Below are 19372 nucleotides of genomic sequence, written 5' to 3' on the forward strand. Positions count from 1 at the left end.
ATTATCGAATTTCACAACTTTATTTATGACACCACGTACTGGATAACCTTGCTACCTATTTGTTAGTTGATATTTTAATATTGTGTGTCATGTAAGATGTTGATAATATTATCTATTAAATTATTTTAATGTAGCCAAATAACGGTGTTAAGATTATAATTTTGCACATTACCATAATCGATACAGCTACAGAGAGATAGCAAAGATATCTAATAGGTATGCTAAGTTTTGTGTTTAACAAAAAGTCTATAAATGGATGCAAAATCAGTGTCTATCAGATTTCACCTGGCATTTATTTAAATATCGTTTCCGCATCACGTGATGAGACAATGTATTGAGCGAAGGCGAATTAGACGCTTTTGTACTCGATTTCCATGGTCTAGACAAAAAGTAGAATAAAAAATCCGAGTTCCGTATGCCGATGCCGTCGTCAGTATGCCGTAACAGTTTGCAAGAAGTGCAGTAAAGGTAACTCTTGTATGATGACCTGCCACTATGCACGCACCACATTCGTAATATTATATCATTATAGTGATTATTCAAATCATAAATCTGTACTTACTTCAGTGATAATAATATATTCCAACTTGTAAATAGAGATTTTTTTATTATTTTCAGTGATATTTATTAGATACCCGTATTGTTTTCATTGAAAAAAAAAATTAAAAAAGTACGCCAGTATTTTATGTGTGTTGATAAAATAAACATAATTTAATTAAACATCAAGACTTCCGCAAAAATAACAGAATATTCGCACAATTAAGACGCCCAATTGAAACCTTAACCTTTCCGACATATTGCAAACCACAGGTTGATTATAAAATATAAGTTTTTGTTACTTTAAATTGTAATGAGTTTATTAAAACAGTTTGCAAAAAATGTGTATTGTGTATTATATTCCCACAATATTGGGTGCAAGTGAGACGGAGGATTATATTTTGTCACGGTTTGTTGATTTTGATTCGACATACAGATGTGTAAGTGGACAAACAGTAAAATGACGAAAGTTGCACGTGAGTGGTCAATGTAATGCAAGGTTCTTAGTCATAATTTTGTAATGGTACATTATGATTCTGGAGTTGAGAGGGCTACATTGACTAAGATCATTGACAAAATTGAAGAATTATCTACTGTTGCAATTATGTATAAGTAGAGATGGTAAACAATTTATTGTACCTTATAACATTAGGTACATTTATACTTTTTACATAATTTCCACGAAGGTTCAAAGGCATGTGACTTTGAAAATAGAAAGTGGTTTATCCATAATTTATTTATCTGGGCTAGCTAAAAATATTGTGCAAACACCGTCTTTTAATTAATGACTACCCATTAATTCTGCGAAAAGTTGAATTTGAAATTAGTGCGTAAAACTATTAATAACAAGACAATATCAATTTATCAAAAGGACCCGTCGATTAATCTTGACTAAATCACCTGTTTATTAGCTATTTTATACAGCAGTGTGTCACGTAAGTGGTTATCAAGTCGAATAAAAAATACAACAAAGCTGGTTGCGTAATATAGACACGAATGGATATTTAAATAAGTCGATTGTCACGACTAGTGATGTCGAATGTCGATCGTCTTTTTGTTGATATTTGTTTATATAAAGGAGGAGTCACACTGCCTACTTAGGTTAGTACCACGGCTGGTACACAATAGCAGTAGGCCACGAATAGAACGCCCCCTTACAAGTACACGGCTAAAGTGACTGGTAAAAGTATTTCAAGTGTACTTTATTGTATTGCAATGAGCTAAGTGCATAACGTGCAAAATGTCAATGCCTTTTTAAGTTGCTGCTCTAATAAAATGATTTATTGAACTAGTGCACTGGTAATAGATCGTACCTAGTATCGACGTTCAATTAAAAAATAATTTGTTAAGAAAAATTGAATCTCAGTCAAAATTATTGTTAAAACTTTCTTTTCCCACAGTAGCCCACAGAATGGAAGGAATAACATAGAATAATTATGCCTTTTGTTACCTATTTCACCGCCATAAGTTACCATAATTTATAATATTTATAAAGCGTAACAATTATAATTTCGCACAACAGCGCTCTTGTAAAAGTATTTTATTGAAAACAATACAGTTATTTGTATGGCGATGTCATTAAGTGACAATGCGACAATGTTATTCGTTTATACACGTGGGAATCAGGAAGGAAGGTTACGCAACAGCCACAAGCTTATTTATAATCTGATAGCGTTCTCTTCCGCTCGGTATCATAATTTTATCAATTGCAATCTTAAGTTTTCCTGCATGGTGTTCGCTTTATTACGTGAGAATTTAATGTACTGTGAAAATGGATGATCTATCTCTTCCAGGAACGAAAACATTGCTTACCAATTTACCGGATTGACGAGATATATTCTGTTGTCAGTTAACTTTATGATTAGTTAGCGTGTTAACTGTAATTTGTGACTCATCGTGTGCATATATAGAGCAACTTAACGATAAAGTGCTTAATAAACCGCTTATCCTTCGATCGTTATGGACTTATTTAAACCGAAGGCAGCTGATGACGTGTAATTTTAATTGCACTAACTAATAACGCAAAAAAGGCAATACGGAAGCAACGACTGTTTATTTTAATACTGTGCACTGCAAATCGGATATTCATTTCGAGGTCAGAACCAACCCGATCGATCAAACCATAGATTGGGCATCTCAGCTTTCTAATTGTTCAAGAGGCAAAGATCAGGAGTAGCTGACAAATTGCTTGAAGGAAGTAACTATAATTTAGTTGCGTATATATGTAATCTGTGGTCATGGTCTTTAATTTAAGGTTCTACAAGAAATGCGTGATATCTCGGATGCTGGCAGCCGGTTTGTTTATAATGTTGATTGCTGGTTTGTGACTACCGAGTCACTGCTTCCTATAGAGTTCAAAGTCGTAAGCAAAATGAGCAGAAACATATTGCCTAGAATTACTGCACGTAAGAATTCACATGAACATAAACATCACTTTCCCTGAATAGAGTTGAGTATAACATGTCAATTGTATTTTTTTCTTTCCTTGAATTTGACAAGTGCATTAAAAAGGCACAAACTGGGTGCTTTAGGAGGTGACTGATAAAACAAATCCTGATGCGATGGGCCGTTGACCTTTGTTGCCTGAAAAAAAGTAAAAAAATTAAACAAACTGGATTTAAGGTAAGCAGATTTCAAGTATTTGTATAGAATTAGGATTGCAAAAAGATCGGTATGTTAACGAAATCTATACTAATATTATAAAGCTGAAGAGTTTTCAAAAATATAGAACCTATTAGGCCACACTTCATATTGTCATTGAACTATATTAAGCAAAAACTAAACTATTTCATAATTTTATCTTCGGAACCTATCTAAGGTAAGTAGGTGAGTAGAACCGGATATTTAGAGCACTTTTTATGTGTGTTAATATTGAATTTATAATTCAAATGAGCCAGCCGAATCCGCGAGTGTATTACGAAACTTAGAATATTGGCAGCAAATTGATATCGTGTGTCAGATATGGCGATATTTTTTTATTGGTTCTTTGCATTTGTTTTTATAGTTGTTTTATTTCCAAGGCTAGGTTTATTTACCTACATTTATGTATGTGCGTTGCTGAACATAAGCCTACCTCAACTTACAAAACATGCCTTCAATAGTCGGGTGTTAGACTTTAGTATATGTATAATTAGCCGTTTTCATATTAGCTGAAAGACTACCTCACATGCTACATGCAGGTATAAGTTGACCAATTATGTGAAAGACAAAATATTCAGCGACGGTGCATGAAGCAATAAATAATTGTAATTGTGACTTCAAATGACCATTTCAGTGTTCATATTATTGTCTTACATAAATTTTGGTTGGGGTTTTTCCAAAATTCGGCAGATTGCCACAGCGGCCATGTATGGCTTATTATTTGCGAAAGTTTCGTGCTTGACATTTTAATGAATGAGTTTTAAAACCACACGATGTACTTAGTAGATATCTTTAATATGTGCAATTACGAATAGATATAGCTGAAAGGACATCTGTGGCACAGTAAAAAATCAAAAGGAACAAATTGAAATTATAAAGATATTGATAAAACCCACTTTACACACAACCTGGGTCACCTTCACTCATATATTGCGTCAATGCGCAAAAAACTTTATTTTTGTCATCCCATACCAATTGTAGCCAGAATTTACTGACTACGGAACACATTGTGAGGTTATGTAGGGATATTATATGAACTTGAAATTTTTATTGTAACCAAGGTTCTTCCAAAGAAATGTAGACGTACTAACACTTGTGCGTCACAGTACTTCTTGTTAGACATTTGTTGGTATTAGGTCAAGGCTCACGCTCAGTTCTCGAAAGCACTTATTTTTCGCTTATAAACAGGTTCTTCAGACAATGAGTAGCAGCTATCATGAATATTGTAATGGGCCGATTGTTTGCTGGCTTTGAACTGAGATATAGATAGACAGGTTTGACATGTTCACTTTTTACTGTGAATAATAGAGGTATTTATAATGCAATAGTAGGCAAAACATTTTGACAAAATCAGTATTGTTTGATTTTCAGGCAAGAAGGAGACGTAGATATTGATGAAACATTATTCCTTCGAAATTAGATGAATAATTCGAGTTTTATAAAACATCTTTGTCATTATTTATGAAATCCACAATTTTAAGGCAAAAAATGTTCATGGTGCTAATGTATATTTTTGCTAGCTTCCAATTAGCTTCATTGCGCTACAGGAGAAACGCTGGAAGTGTTGTAATTTATTTCCTCTAAACTATGTCTGTCTAATTTTATGACACATGTATACCTCTAGTGCGTATACTATGTATAGAATGTATACTATGTATAGTATGGATCCCGCTTTGACTCGATTACCTGCTAAGTAAGTGCAACATTCTCCAAAACAAAATAAAAGCGATTGAAGAACCTCTTACTGAAAATAAATATTTCGTTCACTATCTCGAAATAAAAACCCCAATGAAAGGTACCAATAAATAAAGTCCAGCAATCAGGCAGGCTACCTGACCGAAATAAATTCCCGTAACTCCTGGGTGATACAATACCACATCAGTATTCTGCGCTAAAGTCCACGGAATGTTCTTTGTATGATGATTAGCTCAATGCAGGAATGTTTGCCAGACAAGATAATGATGATTGTCAATTTACTAATTTATGTACGGAAAGAACCATTCGCTTGCTATTGTAAGTCGAATTCCTTGCACTAATGTGCGGAAAATGTATTAGTTTTCGAACATTGGACATTTTCCATGCTGTTTTTAGGTACTTAGCATATTTTTCCACTGTTAATTCTGTTACAAGGTACATAATAGGTAGTGTAACTACACCTGATAAGAAAAAAATCGTAGTAAAAGTTAGCAATGAATCGCTGATAGTTGTAGTTTATGATAACAAGCGTATACGCATCGAAGTGGTCATTGTTGCGAAACAAAATAATCTATGACACACGCATAGAACATGGCATTCCAATAAACATGAAACTAGCTTGTACGAGTATGTTTGAAACTGAAAGCGTGAGTCTTAGTTTGATTTGTTTGGTATTATTTTGCGTAAAATGATTGTCTGCGGGACTCTTCGAAACGCTAAAATAAAAGGCTTACGAAGGAACACGATGGATTTTTAGCCAGTAAAAGTCTGACACTCCTCACCGCTGCTAACCCACAGCGGGAGGGGTCATTTGATGATTTTTGCCATCGCTAAAAAAACAATAATGATTGTGTATTTAAAAGTATTTGAAAAATGCTAGTCAATTGGACAATCTCTTTCTCGATATGTTTATGGATAGACTTAACGTAATTATTATGATTGCTGGTATTAAAAAAATATTTTTTTTTCGAAGAAAATGAATATACTCATAAGGAAGAGAAATTTTAATTTGTTAGCGTGAAAAGGTGAAGAAGATAGCCTCTTGGGAAAGCTGCCGCACTGGTAGAGAATTGCCTTTTAATTTTATGACCGTTAACGTTTATTGTAGCTAATAGCGAACGTCACCTTAGTGGAAAATCAAATCAGTTAATTGCGGTGAAGCGTTAACTTGTAATTAATATTTAATTAAGTCTGGTAGTCTTTAGTAGTAGTAAACTTATGTTACGACGTCGTAAGAACTTGTTGGTTTGTTTGCTTTAAGCTTAAGCTCACTGTATTCTTTTTCGTAGAGTGGAATAGGTATATTTTTTTTAGAAAATCATGAATCGTCTGATACCGGACAAATACCTGATACGTGTGAACTTTGATTCGTTTTCATACTGATTTATGAGCTCAAATCAACTGTCGGCCGACTAAAAGTTTCATAGTGGCGCACAATATGAAACTTGTAAGTACTCTTAAGGTTTGTGAAAATGAACTTATAGCTAGCTCATCAGACTCACTTAACCAAACTTACGGTATGACTCAGAAGGATTAACTCGGTCTATGCAAATAACATTCTTGGCCGTACATAACTTAATCTATGTGACATCAGTCAATGATCGTTTCCACGGCTTCACGACTCGGCTCAGAGAAAGGTACTTTCGCCATTTCACATACGATTGACTGAATGTATGGAAATACCGACCATTAGCAATGTAAACATCCAATGGCTTTTGTGTTGATGTTAAAGTTAATATGAATACGCAGATTTAATGTGCATAGTTGCTTATAAAGATACGTTAAAAATATTGCTGTGAATAGAAAAAATTATAACTTTATACTTACACTAGCTGTTGCCCGCGACTTCGTACGCGGATCCTGTCCCTTATGCCAGCGACTACGGGCTCAGCAAAATCAAAGATCTGAATAGTCTGATATTGAATTTTAAGGGACCGAAGAGAAACGTTCTATATACTTAATTTTTGTACTTTAACAGCAAAAGCACAGCAGACTAAACAAAACGCTGAACTGAACCGCAATAGACGTGACCATAGGGATAAAAGTAGTGATTCTAATTAGTCCGCATTTGTGTGTGGCAAAAATGTTACACAAGTATTATTACGTAAAAAAACATTAAATAGATGACAAAGTCGTGGTGACTTAGTGGAAGTCGTGGTGGTTTAGTGGGTAGAGAACCAATCTCTCAAGTATGAGCGTGCGTCTTTGATTCCATGATCTATCAACGCACAGCTGAAACCACTGGACGGATCGGGCTGAAAATTGGCATGCAGGTAGATGTTATGACGTAGGCATCCGCTAAGAAAGGATTTAGATCAATTCTACCCCCAAAGGGATTGAATTCAAGCGTTGTTGTATCTTCGTTATTATTTGTTTGTGAGAGAGAGAAAAGAAAAATACGTGTCTAAAAGACGGACTAATTACTTTTTTGATTCACCATACCTATTTCATAACCTTCATTTCTATACATTTCAAGTGTAGTATTGCTCCTGAAGTTCCACATCAGGTGTTCCAGATTTTCGATGTTTATACGTCAATAGAGAGTGCATCAGATTGAACCACTTTTGCTAAAACGTCATATCTTCATATGCTATAGTCTAGCGGGGCTCCTGGAGTTCCACATCAGGTGTAGGTGTGGTTCAATTTTTATAAGTCAACAGAGAGTGCTTATCAGATTGAACAACTTGCCAAAACGTCATACCTCTATATGCTATAGTCTAGCTGGGCCCCTGGAGTTCCACATCAGGTGTTTTAGATCTTCAATTTGTGTAAGTCAATAGAAAGTGCTTATCAAATTGAACAACTTTTGCTAAAACGTCATACCTGTATATGGTATAGAGAAGCTGGGCTCTTGGGGTTCCACATCAGGTGTTCCAGATCTTAAAATTTATTATCTCATCTGAAAATGCTCATCACATGAAACAATTTTTGCCATGGCACCATTTTTGTATCTCTTATAGTTTTGTTGGTCTGTTGGAGTTCTGCATCAGGTCTACAAGTTTCGAAGATAAATTATAGCCTATATGTTGACCAGGCTTAATACGCGTTTGATACAACAAAGAAAAAATCATTGAAATCCGTTCAGTAGTTCGGAAGATTAGCGTGTACAAATCTAAGAAGATGTATACAAACTTTCATCCCCTATTTTATCCCCTTAGGGATGGAATTTATCAAAATCCTTTCTTAAGGGTTGCCTACGCCATAGTAGCTTTATGCATGCAAAGTCTCAGTCCGATCGGTTTAAAATTGACAAAGTTTCATACAAACTTTCATCCCCTATTTTATCCCTTTGGGGGTAGAATTGATCAAAATCCTTTCTTAGCGGATGCCTACGTCATAACATCTACCTGCATGCCAAATTTCAGCCCGATCCGTCCAGTGGTTTCAGCTGTGCGTTGATAGATCACTATGTCAGTCAGTCACCTTTGAGTTTTATATATTTAGATTGATGGCTCTGAATAATGCGTAGGTATATCTTAAGTTTTATGTCAAACCGAGGATGAGTGATTAAATTGATAAGTTGAAAGAATTAACTTTAACTTTACCTACGTGTAGTTGATATGTGGTGGGTTAGCCTCAAAAAGGATCTATCCCAGGGAAAACCATAGTTTTTCTTATACGTAACTGGAAAACTACGTCGTGATATAAAATAAAATTCCTTATAAATAACAGGTTTTTGTCACAACAGGAATTTCGAACGAACAGTTTATTTTTAAAGTAAAAGCAACGGTGTTCGTGCATATTTTATTTGAGCTCCAAGTTTCTTTTAAGATTTTTGGTATTTGTGTATAAAAATGATGAAAGATTTCGCGTTTGATTAGATATGAATAAAACCTCTGCAAATTTGGGAACACAGATACCTTGTATCATTAGGTACAGAGATTTATTTCCTGCTTCTCTTATTCGACTTAATTATTCACGAATTAAATATTTTCCTAATGAATATATGAAAAACTTTATAACCACTGTATTTGTTTTAGACTATCACTTTTAATATCGTTGCCATGTTACAACATAAAATAATATAAATCATTTTGTAATTTATTGTTAAGGTCGAAAGATGTTGCATTCCTTTTTAGTGAAATGTAGAGTCAAATGTTTCAATGTGAATTTATATTCCATAACCTTTGAAATAATGCACAGTACCTAATTTTAAGAAACAAACATAAACATTAATTTCACATCACATGTATTATATAGCTTTATAAAAATAAAACGATTTACACCTAGGCATATTATCCCGCTCATTTGAATCTCGACACTCGCTGAGATTGAGGAGCGAGAACCCTGAATAAGCTTTATTTCATCGCATATACTTATGCTGTAACATTAATTTATCAAGTTAATATATTCTTCTGCTATTACACTTGCATACAGTAAAATAAAGTATCACAACGTAAACATCTTGTTTTCTCTTGAACTTAGCAAACACATAATAAAATCTACATAACCGTGAGCGCGGCATTTTGTTCTTTTATTCCGAGATCACGTTTGCATTTGTACTTGAATATTGTAATAAAGGGAAAATTATAACAAACATAAAATGTAAGTACAGGAAATTGCATTGAGGATCGTCGTCGTGTCATCGAGTCACACAAATCGTTCAAGTTCAGTACGATAATACATATAATAAATTGCGACGGCTTTGAACATTTTTGTTTGTTTTTTCACAAACGAGTATATGTATGAGATCATTGGACGTAAAGGTTCAAGGGATTCGTGACTTCAGTGTTATTTCCTCTGTCGAGGAAGTTTCAATTTAAACTGATTACTCTCGTTATGGATTGTTGCTATTTTTAAGGCGTTTGTAGAAGGGCGACTAGGATTTAGCGTGTGTTTTTGCACATAAGCTATGTCATAATAATTAGGGATGGTCAATATTTTGAATCAAAATTATCGATATAAAAATGGGTAAAACAATAGGTATGACCTCAACATTTTTGGGAAAAGCTAGGCAAATGTTAAGGCTAAGAAGTGATTAAAGTGCTCAAAAGATCCGAATTACATGATAAAGTATATAGTATGAAACATTGTTGCCCACTTACGTAGCTTCATTCAAAAAAACAACAATGTAGATGACGACAGGCAACTCGTCCTATTTATTGTGGCCCTATTAGTTAAAGACCTTACCTGCCACACACAGACGTCACGACAAACTTATGACGTATTTATCCTATATTAAAGTAATCTCACACATTACAGCCATTACTCGGGACAACTTAATAAGACAAGTAAATGAGAACAGCCCGCTAAATAATGACTTCCTCAAAACTACATTCGTCAGCTGCTTGAAATACTTATTCCTTTATTTCCTTCAAGTTTTTCCTTTATTTACTTTTTACGTAAGCGGAAAGGCTCATCGTTTAGCTTCCACGGCTGAGATATTGCTTTTGAACCCACAATTTATAGTTGATGTAGTGCAGACTTTGTAGCTTTCATGATGATAATTGCCGACTTAAAATAGTTATTTGTTATACAAGAGTGCAAAGTTGCTTTTTAACCGCGGGCTCAATTTTGATGACCGAGCAAGCGAAGGATTCTAAAATTGAAACACGAGCGTAGCGAGTGTTTCAATAATTAGAATCCTGAGCGATACCGAGGGAATCAAAAGAGCACAAGGTGAAAAATCTTTGCACTCGAGTGCAACACGTAACTTTTCATCCCACCTCATCGAGGAAATTACTAAATGCAAAAAAACAAAATGGCGCGCACATGTCGTATCAAATTCAAAAGAAGTACCTATTAAAGTTCATTTATTTAAAAACTCGGTTTAAAAATGAAATGAGGTCAGAAATCTATGTAAAAACAATAATAAAAATTACTTAATTAATTTAATAATTATTTTAAGCAGTATTTTATTTGTTTAATATGTATTTGTTTGAAAAGTCTTATCAAGATTGTCACAAATGGAGTATTCCACACGATGTTCTAAATTCAAATCACTTTGCCGCTCTAGAGGATAAAAACGACTTTTGCGCTCAGATATCAAAGGGTAAAACTACTCTTTCCGAGATGGTGGGATGAAATAGTTATTTGTTATACAAGAGTGCAAAGTTGCTTTTTAACCGCGAGCTCAATTTTGATGACCGAGCAAGCGAAGGATTCTAAAATTGAAACACGAGCGTAGCGAGTGTTTCAATAATTAGAATCCTGAGCGATAGCGAGGGAATCAAAAGAGCTCAAGGTGAAAAATCTTTGCACTTGAGTGCAACACGTAACTTTTCATCGGCTTGTGTTTAAACACCACCCAAAAAAGTACCTATTTTACTACCAAAAAAATTCTAAACGGTTACCAAAATGGATAAATGGTCACCAAATAACGTTTCCAAAAATATTATTAGGTAAAACCATTTTTTCGTATTATTGACTACTAAAAAAATATATGGACGCCTTTAAAATACACTTTAGACCAAATATTATATATATATTGTCACTACTTAGATGTTACCAATTATGTAATACCATGCCTCCTAATTTGGTCATTTTTGTTAGACTAAAAAAGCTAACGATCGCTAGAATATTTCCCAAATACCAATTAATATACTGGGGTTCCCAAACGTACGTCGCTTATTTATTGTTATATGAATTTGTGTGTAACTCAGTAGTAAAATGTAAGCACGCAACATGCAGCAGGCATGGCTTCTGTCACGGCTCCGGCACTGCGGGGCTCCGGCGGTCCCATGCGAGCTTATCGTCGCAGATGGTTTTCACGCTCACCACCGCAGCTTCGGCTTGCTGGCCGGCAGAGCCGGCCAGCCTCAGCCGCGGCGGCGAGCGCTGAAACTACCTGCGCCTCAGCTCGCAGGCCGCCTCGCCCCTCCGCGCCTACGCGGTTTTGAATTGCATTCTAGGGGTAGGGCAGACAAGACTACGTGGAGTCGGTTTTGTAGCGATTCGTTTTCGTCACTAACTTTGATTTTGGTAGTAATATTAATCTTTTAGTTGGATAGAATTTGGTGACCATTAATCCATTTTGGGAACCAAAAATAATATTTGTGCGAGATTTGCGATTTTTCTGATGTTATTTTATTTTTTTTGGATCATAATATTATATACTTTAGTGCCCTTTTAATAAAGTCAATTTATTTTTTTTGGAGTTGTTTATTTTATTTGGTGCCTCAGCTTAGAGTCTCAAAAATATTTTTGGTGATCGCCTAAATTATACCCCTTTTCATCCCACCTCATCGAGGAAATTACTAAATGAAAAAAAACAAAATGGCGCGCACATACGAGTATCAAATTAAAAAGATGTACCTATTAAAGTTCATATATTTGAAAACTCACTTTAAAAATGAAACGACGTTAAAATCTGTCAAAAAATAAAAATGCTTAATTAATTGAATAATTATTTTAAGCAGTATTTTATTTGTTTAATATGTATTTGTTTGAAAAGTCTTATCAAGATTGTCACAAATGGAGTATTGCACACGATGTTCTAAATTCAAATCACTTTGCCGCTCTAGAGGATAAAAACGACTTTTGCGCTCAGATATCAAAGGGTAAAACTACTCTTTCCGAGATGGTGGGATGAAAAATAAATTGTTGTTTCTGAGGTAGCAATTCATATAAGTACGTATTTATGAAGGCTTTCTGACAATTGTTCACAGCCATCAGTGACGATTTTTTTTGTGTTTTAGTTAAATTGTAATACAATTAATTTAGATACTATTGTTTACAAATGTGACACTGTATGTAACAGAAAACTAATATTATTTTGTTTTGTCCCCAGGTAATGATTGATTTCTCACAGCATCTTCGAATGATTACCTAATGAAGTAACTACTGCAAGAAAGACATCGACTGTATGGGATGTCCACGTGGATCATGTAACTTTATACTTACAATTGAATACTATTATTATAATACATAATGACCTATGGAATTTATTCGTGTTTTCCGATAGAAAGTTAATACAAAAATACTTTAAATAAATATAACTTTATTGAGGTTTATGAGATTCCGATTTTACAAAATTTTATGAATGATTAACTCTCTCGATTTAATCACCACCTATCACTTTTCATAAAATTATGAATAAAGAGGTTTATGATGTTCGCAATAATTTTACTGTTACTCGAATGTCGTAACCAAAACGTATTAATTCTGTAATAAATTGCGCACAAGTTTTTGCCGCGTAATGGACTGCAAACGTTTCTGTAAATCATGACACACACAAAAAGTGAACGACAAATTATTTACGAATTATACATATTCCACTTGCAAACAAGTCAAAAATAAACAGCAAGAAATAAAAACATGGCTGTTATCTTCAATTTATTTAGAGATACGTAAAGGATAACCAGAATTTCTCCTTCTTGGTCCTTTTAGTACCTACATTCTAGAATACTTATTTGCTTGCATGAAGAACATTCAATATTTAACCAACCAAAACAAACTGAGAGACGGATCTATAGATTAAGAAATGGTGACAGTAATTTTACGAAATAATTCTTTTAAAATAGCCATTACTCATAAGGTTATCGGGTCAGTCTCGCGTTGAGTACTTAGTAAGGCATTATGACGAGTTTGCAATAATCAGTTTGACTGATTGCAGTCAACTATTTAACTATAATATGGGCATTGGCATTTGCATCTAAAAAACTTCCGTATGGTATGTGAAAGGAAAATATGTGTGGTTACTACGTATTGTGTTTTGTAAGACCATTTTTGATCATCTTTTTGGTTCAATTTGCAATTTGCATCATCAACGTCATTGTGGTTTTTATAATAATGTTTTGTAATTTTTGATAGATATGTGGTAATAACCTGAACTTATAAGACTATCATGTCAAGTATGGGAAGGTCTATAGAGAAAATATAATTTCTATCTTTTACGGGTCTATTACTCTCTTTGTGTTTGGTATACAGAAATCTTCGTAGTTTACGCTATAAATTTATTACAGGGACATTTTCCAAAGGCCAAAGCTTGTTTAATAGCACCACCAACTAAGCAAGATCCAAGCTCAGAGACTTCGTACTTGCCATAAACTCAAAAGACCACAACATTAGTTAGTTTGACATTGCCTTTGTGCTTCGAGGTTTGTATTCAGATAGGATATCTTTATGAAACCCGTTCAGAGCTGTTCGAAGAAAGTAATGTCGGAACAATTGGTTTGGAACCAGCCTTTGCAATGACAAATAGCAGGCTTAGTGGCTAAGCTTTATGATTCCTTTCAAATTGGATATCTTGGCTTTGCTTTATCCTTCTAGAAAGGGATAAGATGACATTTATTAGATTCTGTGATGTATAGGAACTGCCGTAAATTAAAGCGTATCATAGTAATTTTCTTGTTATAATTTCTGAACTGCTTGAAATAATTACCTATAACAATCACTAGAGTTACCTACTTGTAGAATTGTACAAACTATACATTTGTTCAGTGTCAGGAAATTACTAAATAAGATAATTTAAATAATTAGCTTTCTCTGCATAAAATAAAAAAATATAGTCCAACGAAGGATACCGCTTTACAATTCAGCGTAACTGGACATTAAGTAACTACCCGTTATAACATCTTCACTTAACTCTCAACCAATAAGTTTAAAGTTTTATGCGAATTCTTAGACATTTCTAAGACTGATAAATAACTAAAAAGTGGGTCGTAAGTGCAACTCGCGTGTTGATCTGTTGATATATCATCGAAACATTACTTTCACTGGTGCGGTGGTTCCGCGAATTTAATGAACACATACAAACAAATACTTGAACCTGGTCTGACTATCTTGCTTATCATACCTGTTTGAACATGGCTAAATGTCGGTCAACATACCACAAAAAGAATTCTGGAAAAACAAGTCAGTAGGGGGTGTCACTTTTTGTAAAAACCAGCTCCATAAAAGATTATAATCACTCGTCTTTTTGATGCTATTTATAAACTGGATATTTTAAGTTGGCAGCAAATTAACATTTTGTAAGGATGTTATGATGCACAGTTCTGTTGATCTTATAAAAGAACGTTTTTATCTTCAACTGGCCTCCAAAAAAGGAGGAGGCTCTCAATTCAACTGTATTTTTTTTTTGTTCGCCAATTTGGGAACATATAAGGAAGTATTCATTTTGAGACACTATTTTTCTGATCTGTAAACATAATAATATATTTATTAATGCTTTTCTAACTTTCTGAAAGGAGCAATCTAGGAAATCTAGGCTACAAATAAAATTCAGAATTCATCTCATATGAGACCACTATTGTAAATGATATAACTTCGAGGCAAACAAGCATCGCAAACAATTAACCAATTATTAGGACAACCAGCAAAAACCGTACAGCGTTTATGTAAATTTATACAATTACGTAATTGAAAAATATTCTTGCAAAAAAATCATCAACGTATGAAAAAACGGGTTTAGGCATCAAGGTTGATGTTGATGTTGCAATCTTTGTCTAGATTATCACGGCGTAAAATTGCGTAATAGAAAATAAAGTGCTTGCAAATTATGCGTATACACACGCAATGAGCATTGAGGAGAGCAGGTTTGGTGGCAGTTATAGTGATCCTTAAACCCATGCAAAAAATATTTTGGTATGCGAGCGTGTTTCTTGCATAACAGCAAAACATAACATGTGCAAGAAATATTTGAAGCGTCTACGTAACTGATTCAAAGTGTCTTCTTATCTTAAAACCGTGGAAATGTATTCACGTTGGTACACACAAATAACAATGAAATAAGCAGTTCCTGAACAAAGCCATAAATAAGTGCTTTTATGCTATCTTCGTCGTCGAGAGGAAATCATTGAAAGTAGGAGATCGTGCACACCGTGACAGCTCTGAACAGAGTCAAACACAATGATAGTTTGTTAAACATTACTGCGTTTGAAATAATATTTTACTCTTCTGTGATGCTGAAATCACGCTCTCCATGTGTACCGGAAAGTAATTCAAGACTCCTAGTGTTCATTTAAGTTTATCCAAAGAAATAGTATTTTTCTGCAATGAATGTGCGTCAAATTGTTCTGAACTTGATTTATAATGATAACAGTCTGTTTAATCGAGCAATCGTAATTTAGTAACCTCGATTGAGCACCCACAATTAGCCAATGTCAGAACTAATGACATCTACTAAACATTAACACCTCTAATTAAGCTTTGAAGGCGTCAACAGTTTATTTATGACGTGCGAACGTAACGTTTCGGTGCATAACGGTGCCTTGTCTGATTTATTCGCAAACACGCGTTTAGTCGTTACTATCGTTAAGTATCGAACGCTGGCAGGAGATTAGAGTTGCATACTTTTTTATGATAACACTAAATACTTTTCAACGGTACCTCATTAATCATGTGGAGAGATAATAATATAGTTTTGTTTAACTGTTGTTTCGTGCAGTTTTTTTGTCGGTTTGTGGTTTTAAAATAATGTTACTTTTTATGTAGGAGTATGTTTTTTGTTTCCTTGTAATTTTACTGCCTGTACAAAGTCACAGTAACATCGTAGTAGTGAAATGCGTTGCCAATTTGTGTTGACAAGGAAATTACTACTACACCGAGGTACCTAAAATGCTGCAATGTCAACGACAAGTTGAACATGCATTATGGAACAAAGCATTAATGTACGATGAGGAATGGCATGTTTAGCCGTGCATACATGATTTCTGCGACTACAGACCGCGGTAGAGCGAACATTCATTTGTTTTCATTTGCATACTCAGTAGCTGATTACCGATAGAAATTGCCTCGTACTTTCCTTATTATGCACGATCATGATCACATGACATAAGTATACGCACGGACTATGAGATATCTTGACTGCTCTGACATAATGTTGCCATACGCCGGTAATATTAATTTTCTATTACGGCACACTTACTTCTTTATTATGTAAAAAGAACATTGTAGGTCTGTTTTAATTATGTAATGAGTAATCTACCTATATATCATGAGTGTTTATGATATCTGCACGTTTGATTTATCTGCAATTATATGTTGTGTAGGGTCAGTATTTAATGGCATACCTATAAGTAATGTGAAGGATTCCATGTTGTATGACAATAGTCAGGAAAATTAAGTTAGATTACACACTCTCACAAGAAAATCCCATTTTCTATAGGTACTTACGTATTAAAATATTAATTTTCTCAAAGACCATTAGACTAAATATATTATGAATTCTTTCACACGGCTTTACCTACGTCCCAAAGAAACAAGTCGATTTTTTTCACAATGATTTTATTTGTTAGGACAAGTGCCCAGTCGATATTATACCTATACTTACCTAATTCCCTTTATAGAGTAAAGTTCCACAATTATAGTGGGGTATGCTTTGTATATCAGTTAGGTATACATAGATATAAACTCATCTCACCTATTTTACCTAACAGGTGATTATTTATGTTTCAACGTAAACTACTTGAATTCACACTATGTATGTATCTCATTACAATGTCAACCATATATGGAGTTCAATCAAATTAAATCAACTCGCATGTCTGACCTACCCCATTGCTCAATGTAAACTAAGCACGGTCTCTTATTTCAATTGCTAATATACCATACTAGTGATGGCATTGTGGTCCTACCATTTGTCGATAAATAAAAAGAATAATATTTCGAAATCCGAATAATTTAATTTAAATTTTATGAATATTTATATTAAGAAAAAAAATGTATAAAACTTTTTTTCCGTGATAAATGGAATTAAATTAATTTAAATTACATTTTATTTTTTTAATAGCCTAAAACATTTCGAATTCGTTAGTATTATTCCAGTTTGATATCTTGTTATTCTAATTAAATGGGACTTTTATCGTTCAAAAACCGTTCTGAAGCAATTTATTATTAGTATTTTTTTTGGAATGTACCGAATCGAACCGATGAACTTTTTAATGGGTATTAAGTTCATGGGTTATGAAGATTTGATTGGCAATGCAAAAAAAAAAAAACTGCGTGATATCGCTTCGAAAACCGTTAGTAGAATAAGCATTTAAGTTTCGGTGTCAACATTGTAGATACAATATTATGCGCAGGAGTGCAACTAAACGAGAATGGTAATTGGACTAACGGTGCCTTAGTGTTTTGATTGAATTCGTAATAACAGTATGTATGAATGCCATAACTAGAAATCGTTAGGACGTAGTATAGATATAGTATAAATTAAATGCTCTAGGTATATAGGTACTTTTTTTTTTGATAAATATTGGAACTATTTATGGGACTATCAATTAATGTTAAATTAAATGTATCTTTCAGAGTCAATCACTTCTATCTAAAGTTAAAAAATAAGAATCTAAAGCGTGGCTTTGCAATTCATTCTTTCTAACATAAGTGATACCTATTCAAAGGTTTACGTTATGAAAGTGTATGCTGCACACGAATTAAGTCTCTATTCAGTTCAATCCAAACGTGAAACATTTTAGTACCGTTTGTGCTACTTGTACTTAGTAAATAGAATGCGGCATTTTAGCGCTTTCGTCGGATTTGTATAAAGTTGTTTTAAATTCCTAAGAAATAATTTTGGAGATATATAAAGAAAACGTGATTTTATTAAGTAGCTTCAATTAAGTTCTATTAAGTAGCTTCAAAGCATTAACCTAAAACAAAGCAGTCAGGACATTCGCTGCTGAACACAGGCCTATCTCATTTATCTCCAAAATTATCGATTGGAAGCGACATAAGTGCAGCGCCGTCCGCGACCTTTTTCAGAGTTCGCTCACCTCATTGGACCACCAACACTGAGTTTCCGTGGTCACCAATTTTTTGATGGTAAATCATCCAAAGATCCCGCAATGGGTACAACGTGAGGGAGTGTGGGGCTCCTACTAACTAAAGCTCAGCATGTTCCTTCTTGAAACCCTTATGTACCAGGGCCGCGGTGATTCTTTCAGATACTACTCAAGCATCTGTTTAAAAAAAAAGATAACTATTAAAAATAACAGCAGTTAAAAACACTTCGTGATTTTTACAATGGATTTTCTTCGCATGCCTGTAATAATAGTTACTATTTCTGACGATGTACGGTTTGTAGCATCATGTAACAAAGAGTTATTTATTAACTACGATTTTCCATCTAAGAAATAACAATGTTGAAATGTTCTTTTTAATACAAAGATATACAGTTGATAGTATTGCGGAAAATTGGAATAGGTGCGATTTTTTGTCACGTTTTTACTTTTGTATCAGATAATGTAAAAAAAAAAACGAATTTTGCATGTATCCGATGGTTTCCCATGCACGTATTTCAATTTCATAATGAATCCACTCTGCCGTAAGTTTAAACTTACTTAACGAACACTTAACTAAATGTAACTTGTTTAAAAGAACATTCAACTGTAAGTAAGTTTTATTGTGGTTTTATTCTTTTAAATGTTAGGTACGAAAGAAGTTATGTAGCAGGAAAACTGGTACCTAAGTGTTAGGCATTAGTCTAGTCTTGCTCAACCTACTAACCTTAGTTAAGAAACATTTTTCATACAAGAAAGAGTACTTACTGCTTACAAGTATGTAAATATCCAAGTGTTGCGACAAAATGCACTTTTTGGTTTCCTCTAAGTTACACGTACGTTTA

At 34.0% G+C, this 19372-nt stretch overlaps 2 protein-coding genes across 3 annotated transcripts in view; one reads left to right on the forward strand and one right to left on the reverse strand.

The window, feature by feature from the left end:
* LOC110373722 (uncharacterized) overlaps positions 1–19372 on the forward strand; it is a 190206-nt gene that overhangs the window by 27068 nt on the left and 143766 nt on the right. The window lies entirely within an intron of this gene.
* LOC135117647 (uncharacterized) overlaps positions 3065–19372 on the reverse strand; it is a 72327-nt gene continuing 56019 nt past the window's right edge. The window contains exon 4 of the mRNA XM_064037250.1: positions 3065–3120. Coding sequence (XP_063893320.1) covers positions 3065–3120 — 56 coding nt within the window. The remainder of the gene's footprint in view (positions 3121–19372) is intronic.

Source organism: Helicoverpa armigera, chromosome 12, assembly GCF_030705265.1.
Source record: "Helicoverpa armigera isolate CAAS_96S chromosome 12, ASM3070526v1, whole genome shotgun sequence".
Taxonomy (NCBI): domain Eukaryota; kingdom Metazoa; phylum Arthropoda; class Insecta; order Lepidoptera; family Noctuidae; genus Helicoverpa; species Helicoverpa armigera.